Below are 23,397 nucleotides of genomic sequence, written 5' to 3' on the forward strand. Positions count from 1 at the left end.
TATGTTATGTTATGTTATCTATTGTTATACAATCTTATATAATTAGGTGGAGGATGAAGACATTGACAACTGGAAGAATCAAGAAAGGCTTCCTGAAGGAGACCATACTTGAACTGAGCCTTAAAGGGATATGGGAAAGACTTAGGAACTCTGATCAACCCAATGACCAACCGGGATTCCAGCGGATCAATGATGAAACATGCTACATGCTTCTGGCCAGAGGGGATAGACTCAGATGGCAGAATGAGACATAGAATTATGGACATCGTTGATATGGGAATGTGTTTGCTTTACTATGTATATCCAGTACAAGAGTTTGGTGTTTCTCTTTTTTTTCCCCCCTGTGGAGGGAGCTGGGAAGGAGAGAGAATAAATAAATGCTTGGTGACAGAAAAAAAAAGTTTAATTAATTTTTTTAAGTAGAGATATAGAGGTTACAAAACATAAGGAGTAAAAGCATCCCAGGCATGAGTAACAGACAGCCCATGGTGATAGGAAATGGAATGTCAAGTATGGTGAATAACATTTCTTAGAGCTAGTGAAGGAGAATAATGTGTAATCAGCCTGGAAAGATAGGCTGAAGCCAGATTTTAAAGGGCTTTAAATGCCAGAGGGGTTTTCATTTTATGCTAAAGGCAATTTTATACTAAAAGCTTCTAGAGTATGGGAGGGACTCGGGCAGATCTGTGCTTTAGGAATATCAAATGGCAATTCTATGGAAGAAGAAATGGAGAGGGGAGAGACTGAAAGCAGGAATCTGAGTCAGGAGGCTGTTGTAATAGTCCAGGAGAGAGATAATGAAGGCCTGAATGAGCATGGTTGTGATAGGAATCAAAAGAAGGGGATATACTGAAGAGAGAGGGAAGAGGCAGAATTGACAAGACTTGGTGACTGATCAGAGATGAGAGAAGGGGAAGCAAAGGGAGAGGGAAGAGGTGAGGATGACACCTACATTTCAGGCCTAGGTGACTGGAAGGACAATGTTGCCAGCCCTCAGCAGAAATATCCGGGAAGCCAGGAGGATCAGTGAGGAGACAGGAAGAAAGGAAATGGGGTCTGTTTTGAATGTGATGATGAAGAAGCCTTTGGAACATCCAAATAGGGATGTCCAGATTGTAGCCCATGCCTTCTCATCCTGGGTGGTCCTTCTGTAAATTCAGGCTGCTGATTTAAAAGGACCATCAAGGAAAAGGTTAAGCATGGTGCCCCTTTATTTTCCAACTCCCTTACAGACTGAGCAACCAAGAAATAAATTTAAGCTAAGAAGGGCATAGGGCCTAGATCTGTAGCTGGTGGGGGCGGGGGAAAGGGGTGTTGGTTGATTGGTTTAGTTTGCTTTGTTTTTGTTATAAGGAACTCCTGGCAAGGAAACTCCTTCTAACAATGCTGGTCAGCACCTTCATCAGCACCTTACAGTCTTAGACGGATGCCCAGAGCTCTGAAAGACTGTCAAGTGATAGCCAGGTTACTGGAGACCTTCCTGAGGTTCTTTAAATATTAGCAGCTAGGTGGCGCAGTGTGATAGAGCACTGGATTTGGAGTCAAGAAGACCTGAGTTCAAATGCAGCCTCACCAACTGGGTGGAACCTGGGCAAGTCACTTCACCTGCATCTGTCTCATTTCTTTGTCTGTAAAATGGGGATAAGAGAAGCTACTTCCCACGGTCATTGTGAGAATCAAATAAGATGATATCTGTAAAGTATTTTGCCAACCTTAAAGGGCTGCATAAACATTAGTTATTATTCTATGAGGACTGGTGCAACACTACGGCTGAGCATCTGCATCTGTTATCCCTTGCTCTCACTACACAACAGATCCACCGCCTTTTCTGGCTGAATGTCCTTGGTGGTGTTTCCTACTCTACTCTTCACTTGCCAATCATCCCTGGCCTGCTGACATCAGTCCTTCCTTTGTTCATAGCAAACAAGAGTTCATCAAAACAGAAGAAAGGTACTATCTAAGAATCCTTACAGCATTATAAGCAGGACACAGACCATTTGAGTCTGAAAGACCCCTAGAGGGCAGGTCTCTTTAAATTGCTTTGTCTAGCTAGTTACCTGAGTTAAAGCAAACTATCAGAAAGACGGGGAGAAATGGGGGGGGCGGGGCGCTGAGAGGTCTTGGAAGATGGCCTGGAGGTCTAGAGATGCTCAGAAGGCCATTGATCAACAACACCAGGGACTATCTACATTGTAGATTGCAGCAAAAAATCCAGCTGATGTAAAAGGGTCCTCTCATCCTTGATTCACCTTCTAAGTGATCTGACTTTGGGAAAAAAACACATTCCTTTCGCATTCCCATCCCCTCTCCACTATTCAAGGACCTACGTTTCCAGCTTTATTTCACTTGACTCCCCTTCCTATACTCTACATTCCAGTCAAACTGGATTACTAGCCCTTCCCCTAGCCTTCCATTCCCCATCTCTTTGTGCTTGCCTAGGCTCTGCATCCCATGCCTGCAATGGTCTCCTTCCTCACCTCTGCTTCTTGGAATCCCTAGCTTGCTTCAGAGCAAAAGTCAAGTTCTGCTTCCTCCATGAGGTCTTTACCTACATTTCCCCTCTGCTGACAAAGCAGGTAGTGCTTTCCACTCTACCCCCAATTACCTTTCATTAACTTTGTACATATTTTGAATAGACTTACAAGGGCACATTTTTGTTCACGTTTTTGTTTTCTCCAATAGAATATGAGCTCCCTGACAGCAAGGATTGTTCCATGTTTTTCTTTGTATCCCTACCACCTAGCACAGTGTCTTAAAATAGTAAGGACTTAATCAATACTTATTGATTGATGGATTGATCTCCCACCAAGCCTGGAATGTACTTTCTTCTCAACTCCACCGCATTCAGTCTTGATCTTCCTTCAGCAGCTCAGCTCTGGGGCCAGATTCCTCCATAAAATGTTGGGAAAGGTTGGGAGAACCAGCTGGTCTGCCTGCCGGCTATTAAAGGGTATTGTTTTAAAAGAGGGGACAGAAGTAACCCCAGTCTCAGCCTTTGAGTAAAATGAACTTCCTTTGCCATGCCGGAGGCACAGAGAAGTTAGTTTTTCCCCAGTTCCTATACAAGACATGGGGGAGGGGGGGGTGGAGGGAGAATTAAGGCATGGCATAAGGGACAGGAGCCAGAATCAGGCAATGCCTGGGAGCCACCACTCACTCCTAAAAATCCTATTAACTGTGGAATCCTGAAGCTAGAAGGATTGGAATCTCTCTGTCCTTGAGGGAAATGATGAAGAAGGAAATTTTCTTTCTTTTTAAAATAGATTTTATTGATATATTTCATTTTTTCATCACCTCGATTTCCCCATATCCCAAAGGAGGATTTTTTTCAATAGTTCAGAGACCTCTTCGGGAAAGCTGGCAGAGAAAAGCAGAGAAAGAGCAAAAGTGGACTGGACAATAAGGCCCACAAAGAAAAGTTAATAGAATAGGCATTCTTTAGCCTGGAAAAGAAAAGGTTAAGAGGGGACCATTTAAATAAAGCCAAACCCACCATTCAGCCTAGAGAAGGACAGGACGGACATATGATTTAAAGCCTTCGAGTAAAAGGTTAATCCTTTATTTTCCAGCTCCCTAAAAGACTGAGCAAGAAGTAATGAATAGGCTTAAGTCAAGTAGGGCACAGGGACCCGGCCTGTGATTTCATTGGTGGAAGGAACGCCCCAGGGGAGAAAACTCCCTCTACCACCTTAGGTTGGCACCTTCTCTGAAACTTAAGGTCTTAGAGAGGTGTAAGAGAACTGAGGAGTTAAATGATTTGCCTAGACAAATGTACTAAGGTAGTACTTGAATTGGGTATTCTCGACTGAGTTCTGTAGTAACAAAGCTGTTGCTACCTAGTGATTAAGTACCAGGAGGAATTTGTTACAGATGTGAAAGTACTTTAGTATTTTAAGAGCTGCTGGGAATTGGAATTATTTGGATCTCTCCTCTACTCTTACTGCATTCTACCATATTTGTGTGTATTTTTGTACTCACCCTTAAATAGGTAAGACCCTTGATGATGGTTGCTTAATTGATTTTTTAATTCAAATCATCAAGAAGCATGTATTAAGTGCCTACTATGTGCTGGACACTGTGCTGAGCCCTGAGAATACAAAGAAAGGCAAAAATAGACCCTGCCCTCAAGGAACTCACAATCTAACCAGGAGAGATGACATGCAAACAATTATATATAAACCAGATCTGTACAGGACAAATTGGAGATGAGAATCACATAGGGTGAACACTAGCATTAGGCACTGAACTCTCTCCATATAGGTTAGATTGCTTCTGTCTGTGTGGGGAAAAAAGAGACTCACGAGTTGACCTTAAGTAGGCTCAGCCAATCAGAGAGTCTGTCAGTTTCATGAGGTCTCATCAGAGACTCTGTATTCCTGTCCCAGACCAGGCGCTTTTGGACCATAGGGGCAAACTTGAAATTAAATATAGCCTTGGCCAAGAAAGGTGGGTAGATCAGGCCTTTTATAAAGAGGTCATATTTTTTTAAATGAAAAAAACTGCAGGGCTTGGGATTCAACTCCTGACAAAACTCAAGAAGATTAATTATAATCACTTTGGTTTTTAATGTATTCATGCATTATCACTAAGTGACTAATGTATTATGATTTTTGCTCACCAGATCATTTGGTTAATCAAGCAAATAGTCATAGTGATGACTGCGGAGAAGTAGGGCTCGCCCATAAAACTAGGGCCTATCCTTTAAAAGCTCCAATGGTGCTGTTTTCGGTGTCACCTCAGTTCACCTCCCTCCTTTCACCACCCCCACCCTTCTCTCTCTAAAGAGAAAGCTGAACCGCTTTGAGGACAAGACAGGGCACAGCTGCTGCTCAAGGCTATTCAGGGCCAAGGCATGGTGCGTTCTGACCAGGAGTAGAGGGCTCCCAGAACCCAGATCCCCCAGGCTATTTTTTGCCATGGGTTACATGACACATGGGGAGGGCATAGGGTGATGGGTGTGGGATTGTGGCCAAGGTTCCCTGAAGTAGTGGTTCCTATTACTCACTACTGTTTCATTCCTGGTAAGGAAGCTCTTTTAGCGTAAAGAAAATTCATGAAATCTACTATTACTACTTAGATCAGCCATATAATAATCATGAGACACAAAAGCTGTATGTTACCCATTACATCAGTCTTCTTCTGTAGCCAAGAAGGCTACCTCAGCAGAGGGTAGATTCTGGAAGGTCCAACCCCAGTAGACAGGGAGCAGCTAGGTGGCACAGTGGACAGAGCACCAGCCCTGCAGTCAGGAGCACTTGAGTTCAAATCCAGCCTCAGACACATAACACTAGCTGTGTGACCCTGGGCAAGTCACTTAACCCCATTGCCTAACCAAAAAAAAGGGGGGGGGGTTTGGCCCAAGGTCACCAGCAGATTCCCAAGCAGAGACCAGGACCCTAGGTTCCTCAGCCCCTCCAAGGTACCCAACAATTACAGGCTCCACTCTTCTCATATCCGCCATTCTAAAAGAATCTTGTAAATGTGACAAGCTCGAGACACAAAGAGTATAAACCACAAAGCGCTGAGACTAGGGAGGTGGAACCATAGATTTAGAGCTGGAAGGTACTGTTAGAGACCATCTCACCCCCTTCATTTTACTGAGGAAGAAACTAGAGTTCAGAGAAGTGCTCAAGGTCAAAGAGGTATACGTGATGGGCTGGGATTCAAACCTCAGTCCTTTGACTCCCTCTCTACCCCTTTACCCACTTCCCCTAGCTGCCTACCAGCAAGTGTGAAAACCCACTAGAAGGAATGCTGTCCTTCAGAGTTTACAAAGAGTCAAAAGGGGAGAAAAACAAAACAATTTTCATTCCTCCCTAACTTCACCTGTTTCTTCTGCACAGGGAGAGGGGTGTCTCTCCCTATCAATTCCAGAATGCACACAGATCCGCAAAGCCCAAGGCTTGTTGCTTAAGTATAAAAAGTGGGGGGGGACACAAAGAAAAATCACCATTGATTTGCCCAAAGCAAAAGGAAACACAAAGGCTGCACCTGTTTCCATGGAGACCAGATTGGTGGAGCAGAGGAAAAACACACAGAACACACAAAACAAACCCCAATACCACTACCCTCAGGCCCAGGATGTTGGAAAGGGCCAACCCTGACCACTAAGATGGAAGAGGGAATAAAAAGTGAACAGCCTGGACTCCCCCAGGGCCCTTCTACAGAGCCATGAAGGAGAAAGGAAGCAGCTCCCTTCATATGTGGACAGATTACAGGTGAACCCTAGTTTAAGAAAAGCCACAGGGGAGTGGAGAGGGAATCCTATCTGGTTAACCAAAGGATTCCTTTAAGTAGCAAAACCTCCCAGTGGCTTCGAGGGTTTGTTTATAAATCACCAGTTACTGGGGGGGGGGGGGAATGTTGGAAGAGATGTGCAAATAGGACTAAAGGCCCTGAGCTTTGGCCAAGGGACAATCAATAGGAACCTAGAGCATCAGGGAAATTATAAAGGAAGCTAGTGATCCAGTGAGATTTGATTTGCAAAAAATAAATGGATGCAGAACTTAAGGCAATCTAAAGCAAGTCCACAGACAGAGACTCCCCCCATCCCCACCAAGGGAAGGGGTGGGAGAATGGGTGCAGCGGAGAGACATGGGGATCCCCAGTCATGACTAAGCTGTAAAACTGACCAAGATTTAAGCCAATAACCTAGTCTGTATGGTGGGAAAGGACGATGGGAAGAAACCTGAGTTTTGTCCCCCAAAGCAACAAGAAAAGGGTTTGAAATTTTCCAGGGCCACATCCAGGAGAAGATGCCAGAGGCAAACTCAGCAGTTGGGGAATGATAATAACAGTCCCTTAGATTTTTATCATTATCATTCATCAAGAGAAATTTATTAAATAGCCATTTGTGCGGAGTGTTGCTCTGGGTGTCTAGTCCCTTGTAAATGGGATGGACAGAGTCCTTGACCTTGAGGAGTTTACAACCTAAGCTAGAGCTTTTCTCTTTCTCATTTACTTTGTCTTCTGGGGCAGCTAAGTGGCATAGGGTATTGGAGTTCTAATCAGGAAGACCTAAGTTCAATCCCTGCTTACTCGTTATGTCACCTTGAGCAAGTCATTTAACTTCTCTGGGTCTGATTCCTCATCTGTAAAATAGGAATAACAATTGCACTTAACTCACAGGGTTGTTGCAAGGATTAAATGAGATAATAACAGCACCTACCTCATAGAACTGCTGTAAGGATCGAGAGATCATATATGGCTAATGAACCATATAGATGCTAGCAATTATATTATTATTATGACCAGTCCTCAGCAGATGCTGTCAGAGGGCCAGGAATGAGTATTCCCACTTTGTTAACTGGAAATACTGGGGCACAAAGAGCTTATGTGACCTGCCCTAAATCACACAGTAACTGAGGGGTCAGAAAGAGGCCTCTAATGAAGGTGGCCATATTTCTGAACCAACTATTGGACATATCATCCATCATTTTTGTGTTGTTGCCACAACGGTGGGCAAATCATGCCCAGTACACCACCACCCTGAACAGATACTAGCTTACATTGCTAGACGTATGAATAACATGGGCCAGTATACACAAGCTTTCACAATGAACTACAAAGTTTCTCATGCCTGTCATTCTCAGTCTTTTGCAATTTGCAATTTGTACAATTTTATCTTACTGCTTAGGGACCAGTTGTTACTTTTTGCCAAAACGTTCTAAGTTTCAGGATAACATAGCAATGGGCATGAAGGCAGAATAGTTATAACAGGAAGTATCTTGGAAAATCCTGCTCAGCTCTCCTGATACCCAGCCTGGGGTATGTACCACCTGCTGTGCTACCATAGCTGACTCAGGGAAAAGGCCCTTTCTCGGGAAGGATGAATTTCTCTAAATTACAGGATCAGAACAAGGAGGGATGACAAAGAACATGGGCATTGGATCCCAAGCAAAGTACTAGGCTGGACTGAGTTGCTCCAAGGAAGTCACTCAGTGCCTCAGTTTCCCCTTGCAGTAAAAGGAAGACAGCATCACCTGTACACCTTAACTCCCCCCCCACCCACATCATCAAGAGTACTGTGAATGTGAGGAATCCCTTTTGCTAAGGAATTTGGACCCCTCCCATGAAAGGTGCCAACCTAAGTTGGCACAATTAAGCCCAAGTGGTCAGTAAGTGAATGAAATGACTGGCAGACTAAATGGAAGAACTGACTCAGCCCTGACTCCATAGCAGCTGTCCCAGGGAATTCAGACACTTAGCCTAGGATTGTACAGCAGTTAAAAGGCAAACTCTGGGGTCTTCTCCAAAGCCTTTCCCCTTTCTCTTTCACTTGCCTGGGTCCTCCCTAGGGCTACCCTCAAAAGATTTGTTATCTGAGCTAATGCAGAGGTCAGCTACCATGGATAACCCAAAACAACAGGTGGGAACTGGGGGCAGGGAAGAGGATTTATATTTGGTTTTTGGAATGCTTTGGGTCATATTTTTTTCCCACTCAACTTCCCATCCTGCTTATATTTTTACTGAGGGTAACATCTGAAATGTTTTCATTCCTTGAAAACCCACAACTGACAGTGGAATTGGGCTAGATGGTCTGGGACTAAAAATAAAGTGTGGATAACACATAGAGAGATGACCTAGAGCTGCCTGTATTCTGTTACATGTGGCCATCCAAGAATACACCAACCACCACCCTCCAAGGTCCCCTGAGAAAGGAAGAAGAGAGCACAGAGCATGGAGAAGGCAGTTTTTCTTTCTTTTAATTTAAAATAAAGGAAGGAAAGTGGTATGAAATTCACCCTTCTCCCAGCCTTCTACTCCCTAAACACAGTGGTTTGTTCATGACTTTATAAGGAAGATACACAGGCGGCATAACCTGGATTTAGGCTCTGTGGGAGCCCAGAGCCAACTTTGAATCTCTTTCCAGCTTCAGAGTTCAGTTTGGATGTTGTTCAAAAGAAAAAAAGGAAAAAGAAAAGCCTATTTCTCAATGTCAGGGTGATTTTCCCTTTCCACGCCTCTCCTAATCTTTCCAGCAGTCTCCTGTCTCCTTTCTAGCGGCAGGACATTTTGGTTCAGAATTCTGTTTATTTTCTTGGGGGCCAGGAGAAGAGAGGAGCTCTGTTTCCTTAACTCTAAGACAAGGGGATTGGAATTTACACAGTGACAGCAACATTGTAAAGAATATCAACTTTGAAAGACTTTGGAACTCTGATCAACACAATGACCCTCCATAATTCTAAAGGACTCACAATGAAACGTGCCAGCCACCTCCAGATAGAGAGCTGATAGACTCACTGCAGACTGAAGCATGTTTTTCCATCTTTTTTTTTTGCTTTTGGGGGGCAAGGCATGGAAACATAGCTAACGGGGGAAATGTTTTCCATGACCATCTATCTATCTATCTACTATCTATCTATCTATCTATCTATCTATCTATCTATCTATCTACATATGTATGTGTATGTATATGTATATATGTATGTATGTATGTGTCAATTATATATATTATATATGTGTATATTACATACACACACACACACACATATTTGTGATGGGTTTGTTTTCTTTGCCTTCACAATAGGTGAGTGGGGGAGAAGGAAGAGAATTTGGAACTGAAAATAAAGTAAAAATGAATTTAAAACTAGAGGGAAAAAAATAAAATGAGGGGGTTAGGCTAGATGATTTGCAAGGTCCCTTCCTTCTCTAAAGCTCCTGATGTTATTCTGGATTTGGTTTCAGAAACAGCACCCTCCTCCACATGTATAATTCCCCACCTAGAAGCTGTCCTCCCCTTGTCCCCCAGTGCCATCTATCTCCTTATTCTCCTGTCTCTGCCTTTCCAACCTGAGTCGGTGTCCCCAGCTTTTTTCTCCTAAATCAGTGTTTTCCACCCTGATAGCTGAAGAGCTAGAGAAGGGATGGACTAAGAAAAACAGAATTATAAGATCAAAGATCTGGAAGAGATCTTAGTGATTATCTAGACCAGGATTTCTTAACTTAGAGTCTTCCAATAGATTTCAGGAGTCCATGAACTTGGATGAGGGAAAAATACATTTTTATTTCAATATAACTGATGTCCTTTGCCATCCTATCTTTAATGCATTTAAAAACACAGTTCTGAAGGGGTCCACAGGTTCATGACACAAAGAAGGTTAAGAACCTTTGACCCACTCCAACCTCCTCAGGAAACTGAGACCCAAGGGGATTAAATGACTTGTCCAAAGCCACATGGGTAAAGAGCCTCAGATCAGAAATACATGTCCACTGACTCCATATCAGATTATTCTATCTCACCTACATGTGTTGTTCAATTATCTAGAGAAGCTATTGTGATTAATCTAATACTCATTCATCATCTAGCACTACTAAACTCAAGCTTTTTGTATCTTTTACATTCTCAAACAACAGATGTTAGTATGACTAATTAACACTAGTACAAACAGTACTGATATTATGAGTTTCATAATAACAATACTAATAGTGCTAATTACTGTTGTGTGTGGGGTCTCTGAATTTTTTTTTTTACATCAGCTACAGGGTCCTCATACTTGAAGAGGTTGGGAACCACTATCCTAGACCACTGGCTATTGGAGGTCGAAGATACCTTAGAGAGGTATCCTTGATTTGACCCTTTGATGTGATAGGGGAAGTGACTTACCCAAGGTCATACAGTTAGTCTGGCATAAAACCACTTTCATCCTGAAAAATTAATGCAGTCTGAGTTGGAAAATGATTCTCAGCCAGGTTTTCCAAGGTGAATCAGTTCAAACCATTACAGGTTTCAATTACCACTAAATCTGGAACATGACTGGGCATCAATAATGAGGAAGTGAGTTTAAATTGCAGTGGAAGAGACAGAGGACTTTCTGACATGCTATTGATAATAATTGTAATAGCTAACATTTACTTGGTTCTTTAAGGTTTGCAAAGCAGTTCACAAATATCTCATTTGATCATCACAGCATCCCTGGGAGGCAAGTTCTATTATTATCTCCATTTTACCTATGAAGAAACTGAGGCTAAGTGACTTGGCCAGGGTCACATGGCTAGTAAGCATCTGAAGCTGGATTCAAACTCAGGATTTCCAGGCTCCGCTGTACCACCTAGATGCCAATTAAGTTGCAAATTCTTGAAGATAGGGATGGTTTCTTATGTGTAACTCTTCAAGTATCCAGAACAGCACTCTGGTGCTGTTACTGAATTGAAACATTTGTAATTTCCTAAGTTAAAGAACACTTATGAGGAAATTGCTGTGTAAGCCACTGCATGGATATTATTTCTGCAGACTAGATTGAGTTTAGTGGTACATAGAAGCAGGGGGATATATTATGTGACCTAAAATTGAGACCTCAAGACTCAAAAATCTGAACAGAAGGCATCTTGGTGCCCTTGAAGGGAGTTCGGTATTCCAAAGATGTGGAGCACAGGAGGGAGGGCATTTCTGACATGGGACAGACAGTCTGTGCAAAAAACAGAGGTCCCATGCCAAATGGACAGGACAAGTAGGACAGTTTGATAAGAATGTAAAGACTTTTATTTGGATTGGGGGGGGGGAAGTAGGAGTTAGGAGAAGAGAATGAAATCAATCTGGACTGATAGATTGGAGCCATGAAGGTCTTTAAATATCAAAAGGAAGTCTGCATTTTTCCCTAAAGGCGGAAGGGAGCTGCTGAAATCTCCTAAACAAGGAAAGGGGAGGTATAAGTAAAGCATTTTTTCTCTAGAGAAACAAGGGACAATGTTATTCTGTGCAGTATTATTAATCATCATCAGAAGTGGGATTAAGGGGTATTAACATGCATATGCAGGGGCAAAGGCTGCCTTTCCTTCCTTGCGATTAGAGCTGATTAAGAGGCATCATGGGCATAACAGAAAGAGTACTGGATTTGGAGACAGGAGAAGAACTCACTAAACTACCTGACCGATCTTTCCAAAGTTGAGTTTCTTCCTCTGTAAAATGCGGGGTGATAACACTTGTGCCACCCACCACACAGAGTTGTTGTGAAGTAAAGGAAACATAAACACTAGTTGTTCTCATCATTACAGCCCAGTGAGCATAGGTTGCATAAATAACCAACCCCCTCCCCCAGCACACTAGACCCATCTTCCTAGTGCCAGGCCTGGCTGGAGGTGCCAGGAATGAAGGCCACTGCTGGCCTCTCTGACCCAAGGAAAGTATGAACAGCACTGGTTCCCCTGCCTCATCCCATCCCACCCCACCCCACTCCCTTTTATGGGGAAGTTCCTAGCTAAGGTTGGGAAGCAAATAGGAGGGAAGGGAGTAGGTGAAAAGCAAGAGGGGCTGGGTCAGGGAAACAACCACAATGCCAAGTGGAAGGCTAGAAACAATTCAGACAAGGAGTGCCACTGATGCCCTCAGGTTACCACAGGCCAGGTCCACCCTCCAGGACTACTTCCTACACAAGGAAAGCTGGGACTGTGTTCTTTGTATCTCCAGAAACACAGTAAGCATTTAATGAAGTCTTGTTGACTGACTAATTGATCCCCTCAGTTATTAGTGTTCCTTCTTCCAATTATGCTATGTATATATACAATATGTACCAAACGTGTATATCTAGATATAGATATAGATATAGATATATAGATATATAGATATATATATCTATATATCTAGATATACCCAATGAAATGTTTATAAAAGTGCTTTGTAAAGCTTAAAGCACTATATAAATAAAACTTATTATTATTAACACTGCCAACAAAATGGTCTGGTGCCCATTATATGTGTGATATATATGTTTTTAGTAGGACCTTTACTTACATGGGGAGTGGTGCTGTTCAGTTGTGTCTGACTCTTTGTGACCCTGTTTGGGGTTTTCTTGGCAAAGATACCAGAATGATTTGCCATTTTCTTCTCCAGATCATTTTATGGACAAGGAAACTGAGGCGAACACAGTTAAGCGACTAGCCCAGGGTCACACAGCTAGTAAGTACTTATGGCCAGATTTGAACTCAGTTCTTCCTGACTCCCAGCCCAGAGCTCTATCCACTTTACCACCATGCTGCCCTGTACCTGAGTGTAAGTAATTCAAAATGAGAAACTTCCCACTACACATCAATACCTATTCTATGGCAGACATGGGATTGAACCCAGGACTTCTTGACTCTTCTCACTAGGCCACACTATCCTTCTACTTTATATTTACTTACTTTGTGTATGTTTTATATTTACTTATCTCTGCAAATTATTTCTCCCCAGTAGAATGTAAACTCTCTGAGGGCAAGAACGGTTTCATTTTTCTTTGTATCCACAATGCTTAGTATGCAGTAGGTACTTAATGATTGTTGAATGGAAAGGAATAGCCCATAAGAGGTTACCCAAAGCAGCATTAACAGTCTGCAGTTGATGAGCAAGAGTACTGCTCAAATGCTTCAAATGGTTTCTCCATCTTCAAGACCAAAGCGCTTGGGGCAGGGGGGAGGAGGAGGGCGTAGATCAGAGTCTATAGAAACCTGTGCTTTTCAATCAGGACAAGCCAGAATGCTAAGCAGTCTACTTTACCCCTTTCCCTTTCTGCCTTAATACAGACTTAGTCTGTTATTGGCAGCATTAGACCAAATAAAATCCAACAAAACGATGCCTCCTGTACCTTTCCTCCCACCAGACACTTACTGCTCAAGTAACGTTGAGCAAGTCACTAGATCTCCCTGCACCTCGGTTTCCTCATCTGTAAAATGACAGGGCCAGAAAGATGGCCTTTGAGGTCTCCTTCAGCCCTGCACATATGATCCCATGATCACTTACAAAGTTTTGAAGCTTTCAATAAAAAGGGGGAATGAGAGAACATACATTCTATTCATCCCAACAATAAGAAATTGAAACATTAAACTTAGAATAGTTTCGTGGGACACAAATCCCTCCTTAACTCTATGGGGGCAAAGAATCACATTTTTTACCTACAGAATGAAGGAAATCCACCTGAGCCCAGGTACTAAAGCTCACTCCATGCCATCTGGAGAGATGAAAAGCAGCCAGTGGCCCTCACTGCCTGTGGTGGGGTCATTCAGGAGAGTCCTGTCATCCTCAAATCTGGCTAACCACCAGGATACCTTTCCCACAGGGCCTGATTTCCACTGGTGCAGCCTGGAAAGCCCATTAACCCTTTAATAGTCTCCAAAGACAAGGAAGCCAATAGATGACAAGCCGAATCACAATTGAGTCCAGTGCTTGGCCTCAAGCGAGGAGGCAGCTGGGGCTCAGGGGGCTTCCATCCCTAAGAGAGCCCAGAGCACACAGACTCCTTTTTCCATATCACTTACCCTCTGACAGGGAGAACATAAAAGAGACCAGCTTCCCCATATGGGGCCCTGGGAACCTCTTGGGACCACCGGAAAGAGCAAAAAAGGCAGGTCAGTCACTAAGCCATGTGCAAATGAGGGGAAAGGAAGGTGGGGGTTAACAGGGAAGGAACTGCACCAGCTGTCTCCAAAGGAACATTAATTAAGGGGGCTGAGCTTGATCATTTGCCTAGCAAGTAAATATTCTCCAAAGAGCCCAAACACTCACCCAGCAGCCTTTTTTTCCAGTTGCCCTATGGACTGGCTCAGGGAAGCAACGAGGAAGGAATGGCTTCCATTTACATAGCATGTCAAGGTTTACAGACAGCTTTGCAAATATTGTCTCATCTGATCCTCACAATGAGCCTGTGCTATTGTTAGCCCCATTTTACAGATGAGGAAACTAAGGCAGGCAGAGGTCAAATGACTTGCCCCAGGTCACATAGCTAGTAAGTGTCTGAGGCTGGATTTGAACTCATCTTCCTGACTCCATCATTCTAACCACTGAACCGCCTGCCTTATTGGCTTTAGGTCTCCTGCCTGAGCCCTTTCCTACCTGAGGAGCTGAGGAAGAACAAAGTTCAGGGAAGGAAGGTTCTATTTCAACAGAGCCTACACTGCTGGATTTAGGTAAAACTTTCCCAGTTCTAAATTTAACCTGGGGCATAGAATTGACAGCTCTGAGTTTCTATAAAAGTTCAGTCTTAAAGGCCTCTCAAGAATTACTCTTTAGCTAATTTCCTCATCCAGGGTATAACCTGGGAACATCAGAATTTTGGTTAGTTTTTGCTCCAAAACAGGGTTTCCTTGGGAGATCTTTCAATTGAATAAAATATACATAAAGAACCTACTATGTGGAAGACATTGGGAATACCAACCCCAAAACTAAGCACTCTTTGATCTCAAGGACCTTCTTGTACCCTCTTCTGAGGGGAGGGAGGGTAAATACATGTAAACAAGTAATAATTAACTATATGTTAAGTAATTTCAAGAAGGAAAGAACGAAGGGCTCCTAGGTAGCACAGTGGCCATAGTGCTGGTCCTGGAGTCAGGAAGATTTGTCTTCCTGAGTTCATATCTAACCTCAGACATATACTAACTCTGTGACTCTGAGCAAGTCATTTAACCACTCTATTTGCCTCAGTTTCCTCATCTGTAAAATGAGCTGGAGAAGGAAATGGCAAACCACTCTGGTATCTTTGCCAAGAAAACCCCAAATGGGGTCATGAAGAGTCTAACATGACTGAAACTACTGAAGAAAAAAAAAGTGTCAAGAAGGAAAGAACACTAATAATTCATCAGGAAAGACCCAAGGTAGGAGTTAACACTTAAGCTATGTTTCGAAGCAAGCTAGGGATTATATAAAGCAGACATTTTAGATGGAGGTCAGAGGGGGACCACTATCAGAATGTAGTTTATGTCTAGGTCTCTACAGAGTAAAAGAATTTTCAGCTCCCATGCAAGCACTCAGGCTAACAATACAACAAGTAAAGGATAGTAAATAGCATAGGATAGTAAAATAGTAAAATTGCCCATTATTTAACTGGGCAAAAAACTTTCTATGAGAAAGGACTCATACCCAAGCCCATTAACAGTCAAAACAATTCTCCTTCCCTCTCTAGTAAGCTTCTACCATCCAAAGAAAGAAACAAGTATTAAGTAGCTACTTGGTACTAGGCATGTGTCCAAATCATACAACCAGTATATGTCCAAGGCTCAGCTTGAAACCTAGTTCTTCTTGACTCAGAGCCCAGCTCTCTTCTTACTAGGCCTCTCTTCTCACTACATTTTGTGAATATTATCTCACCAGGTCCTCACAACAATCCTGGGAGTAGGTGCTATAAGGAAACTGATAGAAGACAGAGGTTAAGTAACTTGCTCAGGGTCACACAGCAAGTAAGTATCTGAGGCTGGATTTGAACTCAGGTCTTCCTTACTCCAGCATTCTATCCACCGAGCTACCTACCTGCTTTTGGGTTCCTATATAGTCACCTGCAGACTTACAGTACTAGACTGACTAAGGTTCCCTCACCCAATAAGAGAAAGTACTCAGGGTTGCTAGAATCAAAAAACCCCTTCAAGGGAGGCCCACCTTCACAGAGACTTTCTACCCTGATTGAGGCCCAAACTCAAATCCCTTCCCTTTCATCTACACCAGAATCAAAGAATTTGGGACTTTGGGAATCACAGCAGACACCCAGTCCAACCCATACATGCACAAATACACATACACACACACACACACACACACACACACACATACATACACATGCCCAATACACCAAAAATAAGTTGTCCAGCCTCTTCTTGAAGACCACCAAGAGAGGAGAACTTACTCCCTGTCATGGCAGGTTATTCTACTTTTGGATATTCCTAATTAAGTTGTTGTTTTATTTTTCCCCCCAATATCAAGACTAAACTGGCATCTTTGCAGCTTCTACCCATTACTCCAGTTTGGCCCTCAGAGAGCCAAAAAGAACAAAACTAATCCCTGCTCCATATGATAGCCCTTCAAACACTTGAAGGCAGCTTTCATATTTCCCTTGAGTCTCCTATTTGCCAGACTTAACATGCTCAGTTCCTGTAACTGATCTGCTCATAACATGGGCTCAAGGACTTTCCCCAACCTCGTTGCCCTCCTCTGAACACTCTCCAGCTGTGTAATGACCTTCTTAAAATGTGGAGTTCAGAACTGAACACAATACTCCAGGTGAATTCTGACTAAGGCAGAGAACAGTGGGGCTATTCCTGGAAGTAACACTCCTCTTAATATAGCCCAATATGAATTAGCTTTTATTCACTGCCATGTCACACACACACACACACACAAACAAAAAAACACCAGACCTTTCTCAGAACAACTGCTGAATTCCTCACCATTTGATACTTGTAAAACTGATTTTTTGTACCCAAGTGTAAGACTTTACATTTATCTCTATCGAATTTCATCTTAGTGGATTTCATCCAATGAACTGGCCTGTTGAGAGCCTTTTGGATCCTGACTGTAATCCACTGTATTAGCTGTCTCTTCCAGCTTTGTGTCATTTTCAGATCTGATGAGTTTATCACCTATTCCTTTATCTAAGTCATTGACAAAAATATTAAACAATATAGAGTCAAGCACAAATCCCTGGGGTACTCCACTAGAGACCATTAACAACTTCTCTTTGAGTCCAGCCTTCCAAATGGTTCTTGTTTACCTGAATGCATTATCATATAATTCATACCTCTCCATTTGCTCCACAAGAATGGTACTTCATCAAAAGCTTTGTTAAAATCTAGGCAAAGTAGCCCTAGTGCTATCCTTATGTGCTAATGAGATCTGTCACCAGTCAAGTTCTTCTGCATGATGGAGCTGATCTTCACTGCCCTTTATCTCTGGCTCCAGCTTGGTCCAGGAACTCCTTCCTCATCTTCCCTGCAGGAGCCCTGATCCAAAAGTTCCTCCTCTTTCTCATTGCCCTCTGTCTCTCCTACCTCCCCTCCACAGCTGCCTGGCTCAAATTCCTAGAGGTTCCCAGCTTGGCCCAGTAGCTCTGAGATGCTCCTCTCCTGCTCCTTCTATCTGTTGCCTGCCATCTCTAGGGCCATCTGGTTCTCTCCTCTCCTGGGGCTACATGGTTATTGGATACATGTGTTTCCCTGGAGGGACTACAGAGCCATGGAGACTTCTTCAGAGAATTGGCTTCTCTGTAGCTGCCATAGCCCTGAGTTCTTCCATCAGTTTTTCTGTTCTCTTTTGGAAAGCCCAAGTCCAGGAATCAAGCACAAGTGTATGACTGGCCACAGCAATCAATCTTCTCAAAAGTGATTGGTTGATTTTAGAAAAACATGGAAAGGTTTGCATGAAATAATGCAGTGAAATGAGCAAAACCAAGAGAACATTGTATATAGTAACAGCAATATTGTCTGAAGAATAACTGTGAACAACCCAGCTATTTTGAGTATTATAAATATTCAAATCAACTATAAAGGATCTATGAAGGAAGAGATGCTATCCACCTCCAGAGAAAGAACTGATAAATAAAAGGATGTATAGTATGGTTTTACATTTGTGTATAAGCGTGTGTGTGTGTGTGTGTGTGTGAGAGAGAGAGAGAGAGAGACAGAGAGAGAGAGAGAGACAGAGAGAGAGAGAGATGGTGGCCTTCTGTAATGCAGGACAGAGAGGAAGGGAGATAGTTCAGAATTTAAAATGTAACCAAAAAATTAAATTAAGTTCATTTCTGCCAGGGCAGCTAGGTGATGCAGTGGATAGAGCACTGGCCCTCGATTCAGGAGGACCTGAGTTCAAATCAGACACATAACACTTACTAGCTGTGTGACCCCGGGCAACTCAGAGACTAACTTAACCCCATTGCCTAGCCAAAAAAAAAAAAAGTGATATTGCCAGCAGGATGGTATATAAGATTAGGGTTCAAATCTTAGTTCTGCCACTTCTTCCCTATGGAGTGATTTAGCCCCTCTGGAACTCAGTTTCCTCAGCCATAAAATAATAATGATCTCTACCTGATCTCTAAGGTCCCTTCCAGCTCTTAACTGATGATCCTATGTTTATACCTTGTACAGGAAGACATTTTCCAGGTCAGAACAAAGCCTCGTCCTTTAACCTTGTTAACCTTGATCAGGCCCCTCCTTGGCACACTCTCTCCATATTTTTCCACCTATAAAATGGGGATTAATAATAGTATCTACCTGAGAATCAAATGACATAATGTAAGCAAAGTGATTTACAAACCTTAATATCCTACACAGCAGCTATCATTATTGTGACTTATATTACAAGGGTTGGGAGACATTGGAAAGAAAGCACTATCCCAAGAGGTCCTAGAATGTTCTTCTCTGGAAATTCACTTATTAAACACCTACTCTGTACAAAGCACTGTGGTAATCACTGAAAATACAAAGACAAAAAATACACTATCCCTGCCCTCAGAGAGCTTACAGGCTCCTGGGAAGAATATACATTGTCCACAAGGAAGTGTTACAGTTCAAGGTAGAATATGATAGGGCAAAGAAAGTGAAAAGACAAAATGCTTTTGGAAAATCTGAGGAAAGAGAGAACACTCTTACCCAGAGAGAATCCGTGAAGGTTTCCTGGAGCAGGTGACACCTGAGCTGAGCCCTGAAGGAAGCAAAGAAGAAAAAGGAGTGGATTCCAAGCAATGAGATGAACAGGGAGGAAAGAAGGAGGACTGCACAATGGCAGTCAGCTACCTAGAAGCACTCAGGTATTATGTCAGCATCAAGATGGAAAAAAAAAATTGCACCTCAGTCCCCTTTAGCTTAATGCTCAGCACCCTCCTGTGGATGGTACAGTATAAAGGGGATGTGGTAAAAACAGAAGCCCACACAGTGACCCCCCTCCTCACAATCTGAACAGGCCACCTGCTTGTTTACGGACACGAGCTTAAGTATGCTCTCACTGAAAGTGAGGCGTTCTTTGTGACTGCCAAGAAAAGGCTTCAGTCACCCCTACTGGGTCAGATGCCATTTTCATCAAGCAAATGTTCAAATTCAAGAAATGCCCTTTCTTGACATATCATCCTTTCTCCCTGGACAAAGGGTTCTTGACTTGGAAAGGAGAGATATGCTATGAAAGGAGGAAATCTATTTTGTCACTGACCTAGCACTTCATCTAGAATACAGCCAATTATTCTTCCAGGCTTTAACCAACTCCACCTGACATAGCAGGGGCTGTGATGGGGCAGAAAGAGAGAAAGAGAAAAGGATGTAAGATTGGAGGAGAGGGGAAGGCGGCTGTCAAGAGAGGCTGACATTTTGATTATAAGTGAATAACATGGAAATTAGAAGTAAAAACAAAGTAGCAGATTAGCATGGATTATTTTTATTCATCCTTTCAACATACACTTTGTTTTTGGATCATAACCCTGCCCACAATGAATAAATAAATGATAGAGTTGATTTAGGAAAGAGGCAATGAATTTGAGCCTTGGGTTCTAGATCAACACTCTTGATCTTTTTTTATGCCATGGGCCTCTTTGGTATTAATTGGGTGTAGTCTGTAGACCTCTTCTCAGAATGTAGTTAAATACATAAAAATAAAATGCATAGGATTACAAAAGAAAATAATTATATTGAGATACAGTTATCAAAATTAAAAAAAAAGCAAGTTCACAGACCCCAGGTTAATAAGCCTTGTTCTAGAGTGTACTGAGACCCCTTGTACCACAGAGGAAAAGAAATGAATGAAAAAAGGAGGGGGGAGGAATGGGGGGGAGGAGAAGAAAGGACAAAACTAACAAAAACCAGGCAAGAAGTCGGAAGGTTGGAACACTGAGATTCCACCCTCCTGGGAATGAGCCCTGAGTCCCTGGGAAAGAGATGGAGATGAAAGGGAGGCGCAGCTGGGGGAAAACAGGCCATGAGAACAGAGCCCCGATTGTTCCCTAGGACAGGCTCTGCAATCCACCAGGAGAACCCAGCCGGCAGTGCGGCTTTTGTGTTTTAATGTAATTAAGGGCCCAGTGAGGGGCAAACTGTTTGGAATCCTTTAACTCCATGTTGTTAGGACTGAGCATTACAGCAGAGAAGCTCCGAGCTTTAACTTAGGCCTGTGAAGGGGGTTTGGGAGCAGCTTATCCTGCCCTAAAAGGTAGAGGGAACTGGCAAGAAAGAATGCCCTCCTTCTGAGGGAGGTTGATGGGAAAGGGAAACACCCCTTCTCCCCAAGGAAGCATTTCCCTGATGCCCTGCCAGGTGCCCTGTGACCTTCTATAACACTCCTGCTAACTGTCAAGGAGAAGGGTTTCTGAGGCAGCAGGGATGTGGAGCAAGAGAGCCATAGTTAATTAGGGAGGGAAAAATGCTGCTCCCTCATTCCTCCTCAGCCTCCCATTCTCCCTTTCTCCCTCCCTCCCTCCCTCCTCATAGCCCTCTAGGTTTGTGCTCCCATGTTCAGTAGCGCTACAGTGTCCCTCACTTCCTCGCCCCTTAAGCCAAAAGCAACAAGGAAGCATGGAGAATTATAATTAACAAGTGCAACTCGGACTCCCGAGGGCCACTGAATGTTCCCCCACCAGCAGCCAAAGGCTCTTCAGGGGGTCTGTTCTTAGCCATTCAAAAGGAATTAGTCTGATGAGCACCTGCAATTCTAAAGCCATACACCTCTTCCTGTAATATAGGAGTCTAAAATCAGAGGGATGTCCAACCCCCTCTCAATGTTAGATGAGAACATGGAGGTCCAGAAGAAAATCGACTTGCTTAAGGTGACATGGATAGTAACTGGAAAGGGGTGTTGCAGTGAGGAATGGAGAAGATAGGTGGTCCAAGTTTTGCCAGGACAGAAGGGAGCAACAGCAGTCTCAGTCCTTGGCACCATGCCACTGTGGAGATCAGCCTGACCTGTTTTTGCTTTTGAGAGGGTGGCCAGCCCTGTTCTCTCTCCCTGGGAGGAAGATTCAATGTGGGTCAATACCTAAAGCCCTGGGCAAGGGTTTCTTGCAGCTATTTGATAAGGTAATATTGCATCCCTTTTTGTCCACCTTAAAGGCATTTTGCTTTAAATACTGTCCAAGATTTTCATTCAGATCTTCGTTCTCTCAGTCTAGAATCATTCCCCACTCCTCCTTTGTTCTAGCACAGGGGGGACTTAAAATTCTTTTGTTCCTTTGGCAGTCTGAAGAAGGTTATGATCCCTTCTCAGAATGATTATTTTAAATGCATGAAATAAAACACATAGTATTACAAAGGAAAACAATTCTATTGAAATAAATATAGTGATCAAAATATATTTTAAAAACAAGTTCATGGATGCCAAGTTAAGAACACCTGTTCTAGTCTTTAAGGAAGAAGTGCACCTTGTCCTTGCCAAGACCAACCCATCTACTTATGCCCTTAATCCGCCTCCCCCTGCCAAGCTTGCCCTTCCAACCATAAACTGCCCCTAAAGTTGCTCCTTTAATCATAAACTGATTCCTCTAATCTTTAAGGTGACTAGGCAGCATAATGGATAGAGTTATGGGCTTAGAATCAAGACAACCTGAGTTGATATTCTCCCTCTGACAGTGCCTCGATATGTGATGATGGGCAAATCACTTTCCCTCTCCAAGCCTCAGTTTCTTCATCTGTGAAATGGGAATGATAACAATAGTACCAGCTGTGTACCCCAGTTTCTTCATTTATAAAATGGAGATCATAACAGCACCTACCTCACAGGTTGTTGTGAGGATCAAATGAAATAAACATATCTCATAAAGCACTTTGCAAACCTCAAAGCTCTCTATAAATGCAGCTACTCCCTTACAGGGATGTTGGGAAGATCAAATGAGATAATATGTGTAAAGAACTCAATCCTCAGGGCAGCCAGATGGCACAGTAGGTAGAGTACCGGCCCTGGAGTCAGAAGGACCTGAGTTCAAATCCAGCCTCAGACACTTGACACTCACTAGCTGTGTGACTCTGGACAAGTCATTTAACCTCATTGCCTAGCCAAATAAAAAAAAGAACTGAATCCTAAAGCTCTATGTAAATCCTAGCAAATATTGTTTAATTTCAGTTTATCTGCTGGCTTTTCCCCTTCTACCTATAAACATGTCCAGATCTTCCACATCTTTAAAAAAAAAACACCACCCTTTTACTTGACCGTACTGTCCCCTCAGACTATCATCTTATATCTCTCCTCCCTTTCTTTCATAACCACTTTTACTTAAGGAAAAAAACAAAATCTCTATCATCCAGAGAAAGAACTGATGGAGCCTGAATGTAGATCAAAGCATACTATTTTCACTTTGTTTTTTCATGGTTTTTTTTTCTTATGGTCTGTATCTTCTTTCACAACATGACTAACACGGAAATATGTTTTACATGATTGCACATACATAACCTATATCAAATTGCTTACTGTCTTGGGGGGGGAGTGAGGGAAAGTGGGAAAAAATTTGGAACTCAAAATGAATGTTTAAAAATGTCTTTACATGTAATTGGAAAAAATAAAATATTAAAAAACAAAGTTCAACAAGATTATAAAAGTCTGTATCTGTTGCTTCCTGATCAGCTTCTGATTCCACCATCCAAATGAAATTGTATTCTCTAAGGTCATGAACAACCTGTTAATTACTAAATCCAAATGGCCTAGTCTTAAAAGTCCTTCTGACCTCTCTTCAATATTTGGCACAGAAAGTTGCCCCT

General features: G+C 42.7%; 1 protein-coding gene across 1 annotated transcript in view; it reads right to left on the minus strand.

Moving 5' to 3' along the window:
* LOC110211875 (uncharacterized) overlaps window positions 1–23,397 on the minus strand; it is an 86,253-nt gene that overhangs the window by 33,502 nt on the left and 29,354 nt on the right. Inside the window, exon 4 of the mRNA XM_020991437.2 lies at window positions 19,321–19,372. Coding sequence (XP_020847096.1) covers window positions 19,321–19,372 — 52 coding nt within the window. The remainder of the gene's footprint in view (window positions 1–19,320; window positions 19,373–23,397) is intronic.

The sequence above is a fragment of the Phascolarctos cinereus genome, unplaced genomic scaffold (assembly GCF_003287225.1).
Source record: "Phascolarctos cinereus isolate Bilbo 61053 unplaced genomic scaffold, phaCin_HiC Scaffold_5;HRSCAF=322, whole genome shotgun sequence".
NCBI classification, from domain to species: Eukaryota; Metazoa; Chordata; class Mammalia; order Diprotodontia; family Phascolarctidae; genus Phascolarctos; species Phascolarctos cinereus.